The sequence below is a fragment of the Lichenostomus cassidix genome, chromosome 11 (assembly GCF_008360975.1).
Source record: "Lichenostomus cassidix isolate B80296 chromosome 11, HeHo_3.0, whole genome shotgun sequence".
NCBI lineage: Eukaryota > Metazoa > Chordata > Aves > Passeriformes > Meliphagidae > Lichenostomus > Lichenostomus cassidix.
This window is the reverse complement of record NC_139492.1, coordinates 5,376,886-5,391,359: the sequence shown is the minus strand read 5'-3', so window position 1 is coordinate 5,391,359 and position 14,474 is coordinate 5,376,886. Positions and strand designations below refer to the sequence as shown.

At 42.7% G+C, this 14,474-nt stretch overlaps 1 protein-coding gene across 3 annotated transcripts in view; it reads right to left on the bottom strand.

Moving 5' to 3' along the window:
- Positions 1–14,474, bottom strand: part of MAF (MAF bZIP transcription factor) — a 188,326-nt gene that overhangs the window by 170,311 nt on the left and 3,541 nt on the right. For all 3 annotated transcript variants that reach the window (XR_014854487.1, XM_085071489.1, XM_085071490.1), the window contains exon 2: positions 5,330–5,396. Coding sequence is in view for 2 of the 3 variants with exons in the window: in XM_085071489.1 (XP_084927615.1) it covers positions 5,363–5,396 (34 nt within the window). In the remaining variant the exon portion in view is untranslated. The remainder of the gene's footprint in view (positions 1–5,329; positions 5,397–14,474) is intronic.

Below are 14,474 nucleotides of genomic sequence, written 5' to 3'. Positions count from 1 at the left end.
CACCTCACTGGTGATTAAGATGTAGGATGCTCTTGCAGATTGTTAATTAGGTGTTAATATCTGCAAGGGGCCACAGCAAGCTCCTACACCTGAGGTCATTTCTCAGAAGTCAGGCTGTCTCCGGTGACAATACCTGTAATTCCCATAGCTAGTTTGATTCCCACTCAACAGCTGGAGCTAGTGTTTCTTTCATGTCTGGTTTCATTTCCTATCTGAAATTATATGAGTGCTAATATCTTTATTATCTTTCCCATAGTAGTGCAATGCTGGAGCATGGCACAGCGTGTTGTTCATAGGCTTTCTTTTATTTTTCTTTTTTTCTCACAGCATTTTCAAAACATTTCAAGCAGAAATCTTTATAGTTAGCAAATTTACAGCTGAGGACTCCATTATAGTTCAGGAGGGGTAGAAGGTAGGAGGGAAACAATAATAATTTGGGGATGGAAGAAAAGAAAAGCTGCACAACTGCTGAATGATAATGGCTCGAACCTTGGGAAAAAAGGTAATGGCAGGAATGAGAGGAATTACAAGGACAGTGTGACCTCTGCATGTCTTGTGGGTGCACAGGAGCTATTCCACATATGTGTGTGTACATAAAGGTATTAAAGATATATTGTCTTTAAGAGAGAGAGGGGGCACATAACTGATTTTGCCTACATTTTGACACGTTCAAAATCAGGATAAAGTTGTGTGTAATTCAGAAAATTACCAGCTCCCAAAGCACCTGATCTTTGTAATCCTGGCCCAGTGCACTCAGGAGACTAAATTTCCAGCCCAGTAGAAACGGTGCGTGGGACTTGGGCAACACCAGTGATTTCTCATCCCAGAGTATGAAGTAAGGTAAATGACAAGTGCTTCAATAAACCAGTTTTCATTAAAGGGCTTCAAGGAACATTACAGCTATTTTTTAACTCCCACAAAAGCCTAGAAGGTAAGAATTAATTATCTAGGTTTGTAACTGTGTAAACTGAGATATAAAGAGATCAACGGTAACAGACCTTTAGAAGAAACCTCAGATAACAAGTTTAAAGTGCTTCAGTATTTTGCTGAATCTAGAATCAAATAACTGGGTCAAAGTCTCACAAGTGAGTCAGACTGTGACTCCCAGCTCCCAGTTTCCTCACTCTATAAACATTGTGACTATATGTGGAGCCTGAGAAGTAATTTTATATGTGGGATGTTAAATCAGTACTTTTCCTGTCTCATCAATCTTCCATATTTTGGTACAGTGCGAATCATTTGGTAAGTGGCACAAATTAGAAAGCCCAGGAGAGATGTTAAAAATATTACTTTTTTTTTTTTTTTTTTTTTTAGCACTTACAATCCTTTATTAGAACTAAACAACAGCAAGAACTACATCACTGGAAAATATTTTAGAGCTTACTCTAAACACAGAGAAAATATGAAGTTGACTTTCCTGGGAATTTTAGAGAAGTAGAAGCTGTTACATATGGCATATACTTTCTCTTCACTCATAAAGATTCAAGACATTTTCATACTTCGAATTCATAGGAATGAGCTAGAAAGGAGTTTGAGGCATAGTAAAGTCCTGCTTTTTTTAACACATGAGAACTTATTTTTTACCTGTGTAAAATGATTGTATATTGTAAAGTGTACAAAATATGCTTGAGCAGAAGAAAGGGAGGGGGAGAGGTTACTACGAATTTTTTAATCAAGAATAACATATTGCATCCCATTTGATAAAAAAAGATTCTCATTTAGGCTTAATACAGCACATCTGCTTGAAAAATACATACAAGGCTCCCATTGACTGCTGTGGGAAGTTTGCCAATAATATTTCATGGAAGTTATCTTGATATGAGCCTTGGAAAATAAAGACATTTTACAGGGAGTGTTAATTCAACAACGTAAAGTTAAAAATAACTCTCTCATGCACAAAGAGATTTGATTGTTTTTACAGTTCTTAGCTGTAATTTTCATTTTTATCAGATGTACAGTCTAGGAATAAAAACAAGATCTATTTTGCAGTGAAGTTGGTCAGTTTGACATCACAGGACATGGCCATGAGAAGAGAAATGATGTCATGAACAATAGACAGACTGAACTGCACATCAAAAATACACATGAATAGTATGAAATGCAAAACATCTTGCACAAAACAAAAAATCTCTTTTAAAAATGCATGTGCAAATGCAGGAATAGCAGTGAAAAGTAAGCAAATGTGTATTTTCAGAGTGCCATGATTTCCCCTGTGTGAAAGGTCTAGAGGCAAACTGGAAAAGGAACAGAAAATACATTTCTATGTTTTACTGCTCCTTATTCTCCCCTTAGTTTAGGTCTCATCCATGTGGGGAAATTAGGAAGTAAACTATACTGCAGTGCTATCCACTGCCTGGGTGCACACACCTATTCTAGAATAAGAGTGGATTTTCCTGGTTAATTTATTTTATTTTGAAAGCAGCTTAGCTGTATTGGGGAGGGGGGAAATCCACCCTTACTCCCAAATAAGAACATCCATCCAGGGAATTCGCAGCTCAGCTACTGCTGTATGAGTTCAGATTTTGTTTTTTATTAGTACAACCTTCCCTGCAGATATTCCCATTGCGGTGGAAGTGCTGGCCCCGGGAATTCAAGAGAGATTTTACCAAAGCCTACAGTGGGGCCAGAAGGCCACCCAGGATGTCTCCTCTCACCTGGGATGTAGGTAAGATGCCGTTTAGATCCCAGGGTCCATCATTGCCACATCCTGCCCTTGGAGCTCTAAAAAAGTCCTTCAGAGCCTCTTTGAAAACTGAAACATTATTACACGCAGTGATAAAAACCAGCAGATTTTTTTCCTTGCCCTTTTTAAGAGAAAGCCTGGCTACAGTTTTTTATGTCAGAAGCAAATTCTACTTTCCAGCATCATCATGCTGATCAGGAAAAAGAGGGATATTTTATTTCTGTTGGTTCCATGATAGAGGAGGATGGAAAAGCTTGTTGGCACCAAATAAAATACACTGAAGCACAATGAAATACACCTGAGGTTATGTATGTATTGTGAGGGATGTTAGCTGGTGCTACTGGGAGCTGGAATGAGACAAAACATAGCCCTTGGAAAATAACAGTTGCTTTGTAAAACACCACAGTGGATCTTCGTGGTATTTTATGGGGTAGCAACTAATTTTGTTGCTGGTATAACAGTGTATGTCATAAACACAAAAATCGTCCTGCAGTGCTTACTCTGAAAACTCTCTGAAGTCCCAGCAGGCTGGGGGATGTGGAGTGACACCACCACTGACCTCCACCACCCCTGCTGCTGCCTGACCTGCCAGACCTTATGGTGAGAACCTCTTAACCAGCAGCCACCAAATATTCCAGTCATACTCATGAAGTAAACGGCCTTAAAATCCTAAAAGTTCGCCAGAAATAACATAATGCCTTCAAAGGAGCCAAGTTAGTAAGTCAGACCATGGAGACTACTGTCCACTACTATAAATGTACAGTCTTAAATTCCCCCAGCCCAAGCCACCTCCATGAATATCAAGTGAGCTCTCTTCCAGACAGCATGGAGGATCCGAGTTTTCATATCTAAGCTTATTATTCCTAATATCACAGAGACACTTCCCTGAATTGTCCTTCTCCTGCCCAAATTCCCCATCTGACCAGATGTCTTTCTCTCTCTTGCTTTCACCTGTCAATCATGTTCACAGCTGAAATTTGATTTCTCTCCCAACAGTAACCTTAGATGAAATATTACCATAGGGGTCAGAACTGTCTGAACCTTGCCATAAAAGTTTGTTAACTCTTCCAAGACCCAAGAGCTATTTGCTTAAAACTAACAGATTTTGCTGCTGGTTGTTTTGTTGGTTTTTTGTCTATAATATGTGAAACTAGAACCACAAAATACTGAAGGAGGACACAAGGAATTTTCCCAGGGAACAGCAGGCTAAGCAAGTCTTGAGATCACAAGTGCCAATAAAGGAAAAAGATTTCATTTTTTATTATATGGATAACAAGAATATATATAACTTATTTATATAAATCTAATAGACACATATATGAATTACAGGAAGCATTGCAAGTTTTCCTATGGGATTATTGAAATTAGAAATGTTTCCCTAGGAGCAAGTTGATGAAACATGTGCTGCACCTTTGCAATTAAAAATACACACTTCATGTATTTACTTCAGCTGAATAGCAACTTGGCTCTATTGCAAAAAAGCATATTGCACTCTAATTTTTCACAAAAAAAAAAAACCACCCAAAAACAAGAGGTCTGGTTCCCCTCTCATTTACAGTGGTGAAAAACATTAAAAAAAATGCAATGCAGACAAAACCCTACCCAGGGTGTTCCTCAGGGAAGTAAGAGGTGCATGAGGCTCAAAATGAAGGTCTTAAAGTGCTCCTTGAGAAACCTATTCCTACAGCCCATACACCATCAGAAACTCCTCTCAGTTCCATTTAATGTATAGTTTAGAACACCAATTACATCCTCCCCATCCTAATTTAAATTTTAAATAATTAATCTATTATTTAAATGTATTTTCAAAATTAACAAATACATATACTATTTTAATTTATTATTTACATTTCTTTAAATAAATCTGTTATTTAAAACAAGCTTAATTCTATGAGCTAATAAAATTCAGCAGTTTCTAACAGCATTTAACCATTGATCAAAGCACGGCAGGCTGCACAGCAGCCTGTGTTCTTAACTAAAATAGGAGGTTTCATAAAAAAATTCACACAGGAATCTGTCATTGCAACCTTGGTGCTCATTTAACCCACTTAGTATTTTTATAGTCAAGGTCAATAAAAATCAGATTCCACGGAAAAAAAAAATAAAGTCCCTGTTTGAGTCTAGCAGGGGAAGGGATTGAAAGTTTTAATTCCCACATTTTCATTAGCGGCATATTTTTTAGTCAATGTTGACAGATTGAATGAACATGAATTTCCAGAGGAAAGCAGTGCTGTGAATTAAACTCCATTGTAATTTGTAAGTACTGAAGTCATCTAACACAGACTCATGATTTTCATCAAGATCTGAGGGAGATCTTCAGAAGACCCATCCTTAATCCCCGTAGCTGATGTCTGAACGCCAGCATTTGAAGAAAAAGGAAGAAAACATTTGCAAGGGATTATATATGAGTTGTGGGACACGGGAGAGCCGCCTGGCTGACAAAAGTACAAAGCCCCATCATTGCAAGTGGCTCTTGTAGGCACCTGAAAGTCAGCCTCACCCAAAAGCCCAGGAAAAGGCACCACAGCCTGTCACTGGCTCCCCAGAGCTGGAGCAAAAAGCACCATCTTAGCAGCAGAAAACAAAGCAGTGAAATTACCACCCCTGCTGAAATATGTCAAATTGCTAATGAAAAGGAAAACATACCTTTTTTTTTTTGACCTCAGGTAACAGGGATTTTCACATCACCGTTGTAGATGATTCTCTCGGGTACCTAATTTAGTAAATATATTAAAATAAACTATTATTAAAAGGAATATTTAACATTGTAAAGCCTGTCTGTTGTGCCACTATGGTACAGAATAGGACCTTTTATATGCAAATCCTAAATTAAATTTAGAAAATCTCTTGTACAGTTTATTAACTCTGACTGAGTGAAGAAGAAATGTACACAGTTTGAAGTGAAACATTTCTAGCTCACACATCTAGTATTTACTTCACATTAATAACAGGAGATTCTTACTGACAAATTACCTTAAAACCACATATTTTTGTTTCACCAGTGAATATCACTTTCAAAGATCTGAAAGCATGTAGCTTTCTGTATTTCTTTCTTAATGATCGTTATTAGCTGCACTAATGTAATTGGCAAAATAATAATCAATTTTTGTACACACTCCATTATTTTCAAGACAGTAGTTTAATAACAAAAGCAGAGCTGTCATTTCCCCCTGCAGTTACTCACACTGCACAAATTCATCCTGTCAACACATATTTAAAATCTAATTTAAAAAAAATTTCAACATAGAGTGAATCTTTGTACAATAAGTGAGATAAGTCAGTGAGTCAATCCACATTTCTTAAATATGGATATTTTGTTGTGTCCCTTACAGTCAACTTTCTCTCCCTGAGTGTGCATACACAGGCATGCACATATATTTCCTATAAAGCGCCTGCAGGAATGCTTGAGCTCCATCCATTTATTGTAACCGTGCAGCAGAATCAGAGCAAGAATAAACCACAAGTCTGATCTACTTGAATTAAAAAAAAAAAAAAAAAAAAAGGCAAGACAAACTATAGGCGCTTTTCCAGCATTTTGATTCCAGATTAGCTCTGCAGCTCTGAAAACAAAAGTCGACAGCACATTTAGTGCCAGCTCCAGCTGAATGATCCCTGTCCCACAGCCCACCCAAAGGTCCCCTCTTGAAAAAACCTCCCCATTGGAAGGATCCCACATGCCACTGAAAGGGATGTTGCCTTTTTGCTTTGTTTTGTTTTTTCTTTCAGGTTTGGTTTCTCAGTTTGGTTTTTTAATTTTTTTTGAGAAAGGGGACGGTGCTTCCATAAATGCAATACTTGGCACCTGGCCCAGGATCTCTAAAAGCAAATGACTCCTGTGGACCTTTGGTGTCATTTTCCTCAGGACGACCTCTCCTTTCATGCCAATCGGTTAATTCATCCTGTTATTAATGCAGAGGCTGAGAGGAACAGGTACTCAAGCCTCACACCTCAGGAGCATCCAGAAACTGATGTGGTCAGCCTGCTTTTAGTCTTTGCTGTGGCCATCCCTGCCCTAAACCCGCAAGCATTCACAGCACAGCAGACCTGGAACCAGGAGGCTCCAACCCTCTTCCACCGACAAGGTGCATTGCTTCACTTAGCAGCTTTATTTAACTATCAGTTTATTAACAAGGAAAGAGTCAAAGACAGTAAGAGAGCGTGAAGGCAGACAGAGACACTAAGCAGATTTATTAATTTAAGAAGCCTGATCACTTTCCTTCATTTTATCTGACAGAGTTGGTGTAAGACAGTTATACTTCAATAAGTTCTCTACACTATACTGTGCTATTTTAAAAGGATTTCACAATAAAGGAAGCTGAAAGACTGTGCACAGTCTGGAGACCGTATCTGGTGTGACATGAATATAGTATTTTAACCAGATTTAATCTTACAGTATTCCCTCCTCTACAATGACTTTGCAGGAGGAAACCCTACGGAAAGGAAAATCTGTTCATCCCACACCACAGAACACTGAATCGCATTGCAGACTCCAGCAGCTCTTCCTACATATTAAAATGCTTTCATCAGGGAGTTTGGAAGCAGTTAAGTTGGGGGGAAGGGGGAAGAGAGAAAAAAAAGAAACAAAATAGGTCTTGTTTGGTTCAATTTTGGGCTCATTATTATTGCCCCTCATGTTTCACTGCCACGGCTCTCAGTGCTTGAAGGAGCAGGGGCTGTTTGCAGTGGAGACACCTCAGCTTTGGAAGATGACACCAATAAACACGCTGATTCCATCCCCTTTAGCAGTGACATCCCATTGCCAAGGCCTTGGCAAGAACTTTTGTTTCAAAATTGGAGAGGCAGGGTTCAGGCTGCATGAAAGGGAATCTGCCTGCTTTCTTACAGAAAAGGGCTTTAAGCTTAATCATATACACATTCCGAGGTACATCCACATAGACTTGCGAAACTCAGCCTCGGCAAACGCCGTTCCCCTCACTTCAGATTCTTTAAAAACCATGAAATGTAAATCCTGCCTGCTCCCAGTCGTGTTCCCTGCAGAGAACTCGAGGCCTGATCCAAAAAGTCATTTAAAAAGCTCCCTTTGATTGCAGTTGGGTTTAGATTTGTCTCTGTGTGAACACAGGTGTAATGGAAAAAGAAAGGAAGGAAAGCGGGGAAATTTAAGAGCAAGAAATGAAAAAAGAGAGGAAGAAACAGGGGAGAAGAAAAAAAAAGAAGGAAAGAAAGGAAAAAAAGAAGGAAAAATAAGAAGGAAAAAGAAAGGGAAAAAGGAAAAATTAAAAGGGAAAAAGAAAGAGGAAAATGGAAAAGGAAAAAGGGAAGAGAAAAAGGAAAAGAAAAAGCAAAAGAGAAAAAGGAAAAGGGAAAAAGAAAGGGAAAGGGAAAGAGAAAGGGAAAGGGAAAGGGAAAGGGAAAGGGAAAGGGAAAGGGAAAGAGAAAGGGAAAGGGAAAGGGAAGAAAAAAAGAAAAGAAAGAAAAAGGGAAACAAAAGAAAAAGAAGAAAAAGAAGAAAAAGAAGAAAAAGAAGAAAAAGAAGAAAAAGAAGAAAAAGAAGAAAAGAAAAAGAAAAGAAAAAGAAGAAAAAGAAAAAGAAAAAGAAAAAGAAAAAGAAAAAGAAAAAGAAAAAGAAAAAGAAAAAGAAAAAGAAAAAGAAAAAGAAAAAGAAAAAGAAAAGAAAAAGAGACTGAAATGCTGTGACCAAAGCCGAGGGAAGTGCTCTGCGGACATACCTAGGGCCCCGCAGCCCGCTGGAGCCGCCGGGTGACAACCGGAGCTCCGCTCTGGATGCGCGGACAGACGGATCCACAGTTCCGCCCAGACTCCCCTTTTGTAGCAGGGATGGGATTTAGAGAGAAACAAACAAGAAACAAACAAACAGCGGATGCGGTGCTCACCTTCCCGGCCCTCCCGGGCGGCGGGACCTGTCCCGCACCTGGCCGAGCTGGGGCCGCGGCTGGGCGGCTCTGCAGCCCGCGGGGCCGGGGCTGGGCCTCGGGCAGGGCTGTGCCCGGGGCTCAGGGGCTGTGCCCGGGGTCAGGGGCTGTGCCCGGGGCTCAGGGGTTGTGCCCGGGGCTCAGGGGTTGTGCCCGGGGCTCAGGGGTTGTGCCCGGGCCAGGGACTGTACTGGGGCCGGGGGCTGAGCCTGGGGCAGGACTGTGCCCGGGCCGAGGGCTGTGCCCGGAGCTGAGGGGCTGTGCTGTGCCCGCGGCTGTGCCTTAGCTGGGGCTGTGCCTGGGGCTCTGCCCTGGCCGGCGCTGGGCCCGGCTGTCCCCGGCCGTGGCGGCCTGGCCGGGCCGGGCTCAGGGCGGGCCGGGCTCAGGGCAGCCCAGCCGCCCCCCGAGCCACCCCGCCGGCCGCGGCGCCGTGAGGGACGAGGAGGGGCTGCATCCCTGCACAGACAGCCCCGCGCCGGGGCATTCTGGAGCTGCTGGAAGCAGGGATGTGAAACGCTGTGCCAGAACCCTCCCCAGTGCTGCTGCTCCCCAGACCGCGGCAGGTGCTGGGCTGGCGGCAGGGAGGCAAAGCCGTTTGGGCATGAGCTCTGCGGACACCCCGCTGTCCCCACACCCTGCTGCTTTTCGGGACGCCCAGATTTAACACAAACCCCAAGGACTGAGGGTCAGGGAAACGCCAGAGCCTTCGCTAGAAAAGGGCGTTGAGGCTCAACGCCTCCGTCCACAGCCATCGGCATCTCTGCTGTATCAGGACTAGCTGGGGGAACATTGCTCAGGACTGTGGGTCTTTATGAATTAACAATTGAGAGCAGCACCCAGGGACACTCCATCCTCTACCCCCGCTGGAAACTTGAGGACACTGCTCGATTTGTTATTGACTGGGGATTTTTTTTCTGCATGGTGAAGAAACAACACTTCTAGCAAACTTCTGCTGTCGCTTTGATTCCTTCCATGTAAGACGTTGTACAGAGATGCATTATAAAACAATAACATTTATTAATTTAAAAAAAAAAAGAAAACCATGTCACAAAGCCCACAAGGTTTCAAACCAAGGAAGGAGAGAGGCAGGGCAAGCTCCGTCCTCGTCACTCACTGCACCACGACTACAGGCCTGCACGCTTCACCGTGCGTCACAAGTGGCACAGTTTTAAAAGCCGGAATTTGGGGGGGAAAGATTTGGTACAGCGATAGTGAAAGAAAATGATCATTTCAGAGAGTGCTGAAATACAGGCAGCATGCATCGAGGGCACTGAGATGTTGTCACACTGTGCCAGGTCATCCCGATACGGTGATAGATAGCTCGGGATGGAGCTGCCTGTCTGCCAACTACAGCCTCGCAGATCCCTGGCCTTTTGCTTTTCACTTGAAAAGTTAAGTCACATCCTGGACTATTTTTGCATTGTGTTGGCTTAGAGCTCACAAATCTGAATGCACTCAGCCCTCAGAGTGACAAATGTTATTCTCGGTCCTCCCCCGCAATTTCAGGCAGTCAAGAATTAGATGCAGCAGAGTGTACAGTATTTTAATCTATTGATTTGTACCTGCCATGCCCAAAAAAATTCATTAGAAGAGCCTTAAAATTACGAAGTGGTTGAGTGCTCAGCTCCCTCCCGAAAAGACGAGTTCTTTCTTGGCCGCTCACCTCTGCCACGTTCTGGGGTGTGCTACATTGTGTTATTCATACCGAGACCTGCACTTAAAACAGAGATCTGAAGCATTTGGTTACAGACAGTGTGTGTGCATACAAGCAGGATTGGTTTTTGTCTGAGCTGAACAAACAAAATCTATCCCACTCTCCATAGCTACCCCTGGAATGCCCAAGCCTCATGGCAGCCGCTCGCAACACAGCGATTTGGAAAGAGGGAGGGAAAAAAGTGTATTAAAAAATCTTAATTCCTAACATTGAAGTACGTAGGATTTTTTTTTTTCCTGCGTGAAATTTTAAATTCAGCCATCTGAACAGGTGTCAGAAACAGTGGGTCCATTTAGCTCCTCTGATGATCGGAGTAATAAATATAGAGGATTTCCTTTCAACACAGCACATGCTGAAATGACACCAATGTAGTTCTGGCATCTGAGCAGATAATTCTGATATATGCATCATTTCCTCCCTAAATCCAGGAAGCAGCTACACTATCTGATATTAGTATATTATGTCAAATAGAAATTGGTATTAAAATTATGAATGATTCTAGATCAAGAACTTCCTACACACTACGCAGAGGGAGGGGGAGGAAACAGCTGCACAAAAGCTTTCGGAAGGGAAAGGAAAAAAAGAGCTGGGAAAGTTCATTTTTTAAACTAAAAATTTGCTGCCATGTTTTGCGTGGGGGGAGTTTTCAAGTGACATTTTGATTCAGCGCTGGCGGTTTTGTTTTAAAAGGGTGAAGAAGACTTTCTAATAAATAGAATCTCTCCCTGGTCAGTTTGCAAACGGGCAGTTCTCGCCACATGCCTAGGGAGAAATTGTTCAGGAAATAAACATGAACTGGTGTGACTGGGATATTTCCCTCCCTTCTCCCTCTTTTTTTTAGGATGACATTTCTCAAGCAGGGAAAATGCTGCAGCAAAACCAAAAAAATACTCTTGGACTCTGCTCAGTAGAAGCCTGGAGGCTGGGCAGAGGGTTGTGTGTCATTTTTGGGGGTGGAAATAAAAAAGGCTTAGGGGCAAGGTGGGCTGGGGAGGGAGGAGGGGGCTGAGCCCCAGTGCACACCGTTTCCCAGCCAGCAAAGGGCTGCTGTCCATGCACGTATCTCCCAGCACATGAAAGTTCTTTGTAATGTAGTTAATAAATAGGAAAGCACTGTAGGACTATGGGAAAAATAGGATGTTGTTAGTGATGGCGAGATTAAGACCACGCACACATTTTGACACCCGATTGCCTGGCTTGGACAGCATTCCCCCTGCTTTTTACCTGGGCGAGAACAGGGGGATCCTGCTCCCCTTTGAAATCCCCAGGGATTGCACCTCCGAGTTCAATGGGAGCAGGATTGAGGCCAGAGTCAAGCAAGGGGTGATTAATGAATGTAGGTTATTCAGAGCAGAGCGGTTCCAATTAGTCCTCAGCAAGCAGTCCTGCGGCAAAGGTGGGCGCTCCCCTGCAATGACTCATACAGAGAACCCCAATACTCACTTCGCTTTAGTGAATATTAAAATGTGTACCTAATTATTTTCCCCTTCAGTTGGCCACTTGGTGTGTTTCAGGCTGAAATTCAAGCGCAGCCTAAGGAAGGCTGCATTTTTTTTTAATTTGCAAGGCAAGATTTTCATAACAATGCCAAAATGGGAGAAAGCTTTTTTCCCCTCTCAGGCTGGGGGTGTGATGGGAATTTTCCCTTTGTCACCCTATTCTAGGAAGCCTGTTTCTAGGAAGGTTTTCTCTTATCTCTCAAATCGTTCAAATAGGATGTTTGGTTTTTTTCCTCCGAGAAAGAAGACACTTCAGGGAGGCAGCACTGCTCTCCTCGTTCTTCACTACTCAGTCAATTCACAGTACTTTAAAAATCCTTTTGCCTGCTCCTAACTTTGCCTGCAAGGAAGCCTGAAGTGACAGCGGGGTGCAGGGATGTGGCTGGACCAGAAGTGATCCTGGCTGCAGTCAGCTTGGGGTTCTGTGCCACCTTGGGGGCTGCAGCACCACTTCAGCAGGGGCTCTGCTGATGACTGCCCTTGTCCTTTCCCTTCCTTGCTCTTAGCAAAGGCAGCAGCAAAGCTTTAAATGAGCCCCTGAAAAAACACCTGGGCATCGGTAAAGGCTCAGTCAGGGAAGGGAAGGTGGGAGACAAAATAACGAGCAGCCTTGTCTTTATGAGAGGAGATAATTCCCTGCTCGGCCAATAGCAACCAGTTTACCCACAGATTACACATTAACCAGAAAATGGAACTCGAATTAACCAGAATCTGGAGCTTGAACCATTACTCAAACCCTGGTGCAACAGCAGGTCAGATGCCAAAGGGCAGGTTGGTGCCCCTGCACTGGGGAGGGGTGAGACACAGCATCGGCTCCAGACACCAAGCCACCCATGCCTGCTGTCACCAACAGCGAGGCTGGTGTCCATCACCTCCAGAGGGACCTCAGCAGCAGCAGAGTGACCTCCAGCAGCAGCCAGTGCCCACTGACACAGGCTCTCGTGGGTGCAGATGCTGCAGGAGGGCTCAGAGCCGCACCTTGACCTTGCAGCTCGACCCTCGGCAGGGGCTGGACCAGCTGGGCAGAGGGATGGCAACAGGTCCTGTCCCTTCAGGGCCACCAGCCCCAGGGAGGGATGACCTTACTGCTGCCAGTGAGTTGCATCAACAGCAGGGGGGAAAAAACACAAAGGAAAAAAAAGTGTTTGGTTTATGAAGCTGGGTCTGGAGATAAACCCCCCATCCTGGAGAGGCTGGAGCATCCTTCGGAGAGGCCTTTGCCTCTCACATAAACTGGGCAGATAATCCCATTCAAAGAGCAGGACAGCACTCTGCCAAGGGACACTGGAGGCTCTCAGGGAAAGGTGGCTTTAAACGAACTGGGTCGAGGGCTTGAGGAGCCTTTCAAAGCTGAAATGCCCTTTGACATGGAGAACTGCAGTGAAGAGGGGCTCAGAGACCTGAACGTTTCTAGCACTTAACCTTTGGGATTGATTGTTTAGAACAAATAACTCTCAAAAGTTGGAGGAAGTCCTTTGGATTTTTTTTTATCCACTCCTCAGCTCTCTCTGGACTTTCTAAGGCCTGTAGCAAAAGAAAAAACAACAAAACAAAACCAAAAAAAAACCCAAAACAAAACAACAAAAAAAAAAATCCACAGGATTAACAAAAGAAAAAGGAGGGGTAAAAAAGGAAAGAAAAGACAAAAAAGAGGCAGTATGGACCAAAATGGTAAGAAATCTTTGGATCTAGCATTAAGTGGCTCTGTGACAAGGCAAGCCTGATGCAGTGTCATCTCTTACTAGAGACAGGCATGCTTAGCTGGGATCAGATGATAAGAGGATGTGAAGTCTCTTTCACTTCACTCCATCATAAAACAATCAAAATACAGGGCCATATCATGTCATCAGGTTTTTAAGCAGAGCTCCCCTTTGAGATGCCCTAGAACTTGGTGGGATGATCTGAGTCACTGAAACTGCCCTCACTGCACTACTGAGAAGTCAGAAGCAGCACCTGAAAGCTCACGTTTTTCATCTACCTGAAAGAGAACTTGATTTCTAGCGGGTGACAATTTTCCATTTTACACGAAGCTATCCTTTTCCTTCTCCCCTCCTGAACATTATCGAGTCCAGCTCTTGGGTCAGCATCGCCCCTTCGGCAGGCAGCACGCTGAAGTACTGTGGAGTTATGGAACTTTAAACTACAGACTAAGAAACTGAGTACGGAATCAAAAAAATGCAGTTTATTATTGTAGATTATTCTCTCTTTTGATATAACCATAGAGTTGAAAATGAAAGAAAAGCACATAGGAACATCACACGTGGTTAGTTAGTAACTCAAGATATAAAACAATTTTGCACAGCAAAATATGTAAAAGAAAAAGTAACTGACAAGATTTTTTTATATTTATTGTGGTAAGATTTACTTTCCATTTTTTTTTTTAAAAGACAGGATATCAGTCCCTGAAAATAAAATTTACTGATTATTGCCTTTAAAACTGTGGAATTTTTGAAGTTACAGAAAATCCAGTTCTGCACCACAATACAACTGTAAAAAAATCTGCATCATTTTAAAACTGTGCAGTAATGCCATCTTTATAACTGCATAAATTGTATTAGCGTTCTAAACAGGTTCGTAATTTTTTTTTTGTTGTTTTTGTATTATATGCTTGCAGGTTATATCTTAGTGCAATTCAGTCCCAAATACTTCAATTTTGAAAAAAAAAAAAACCCAAAAAAACAACC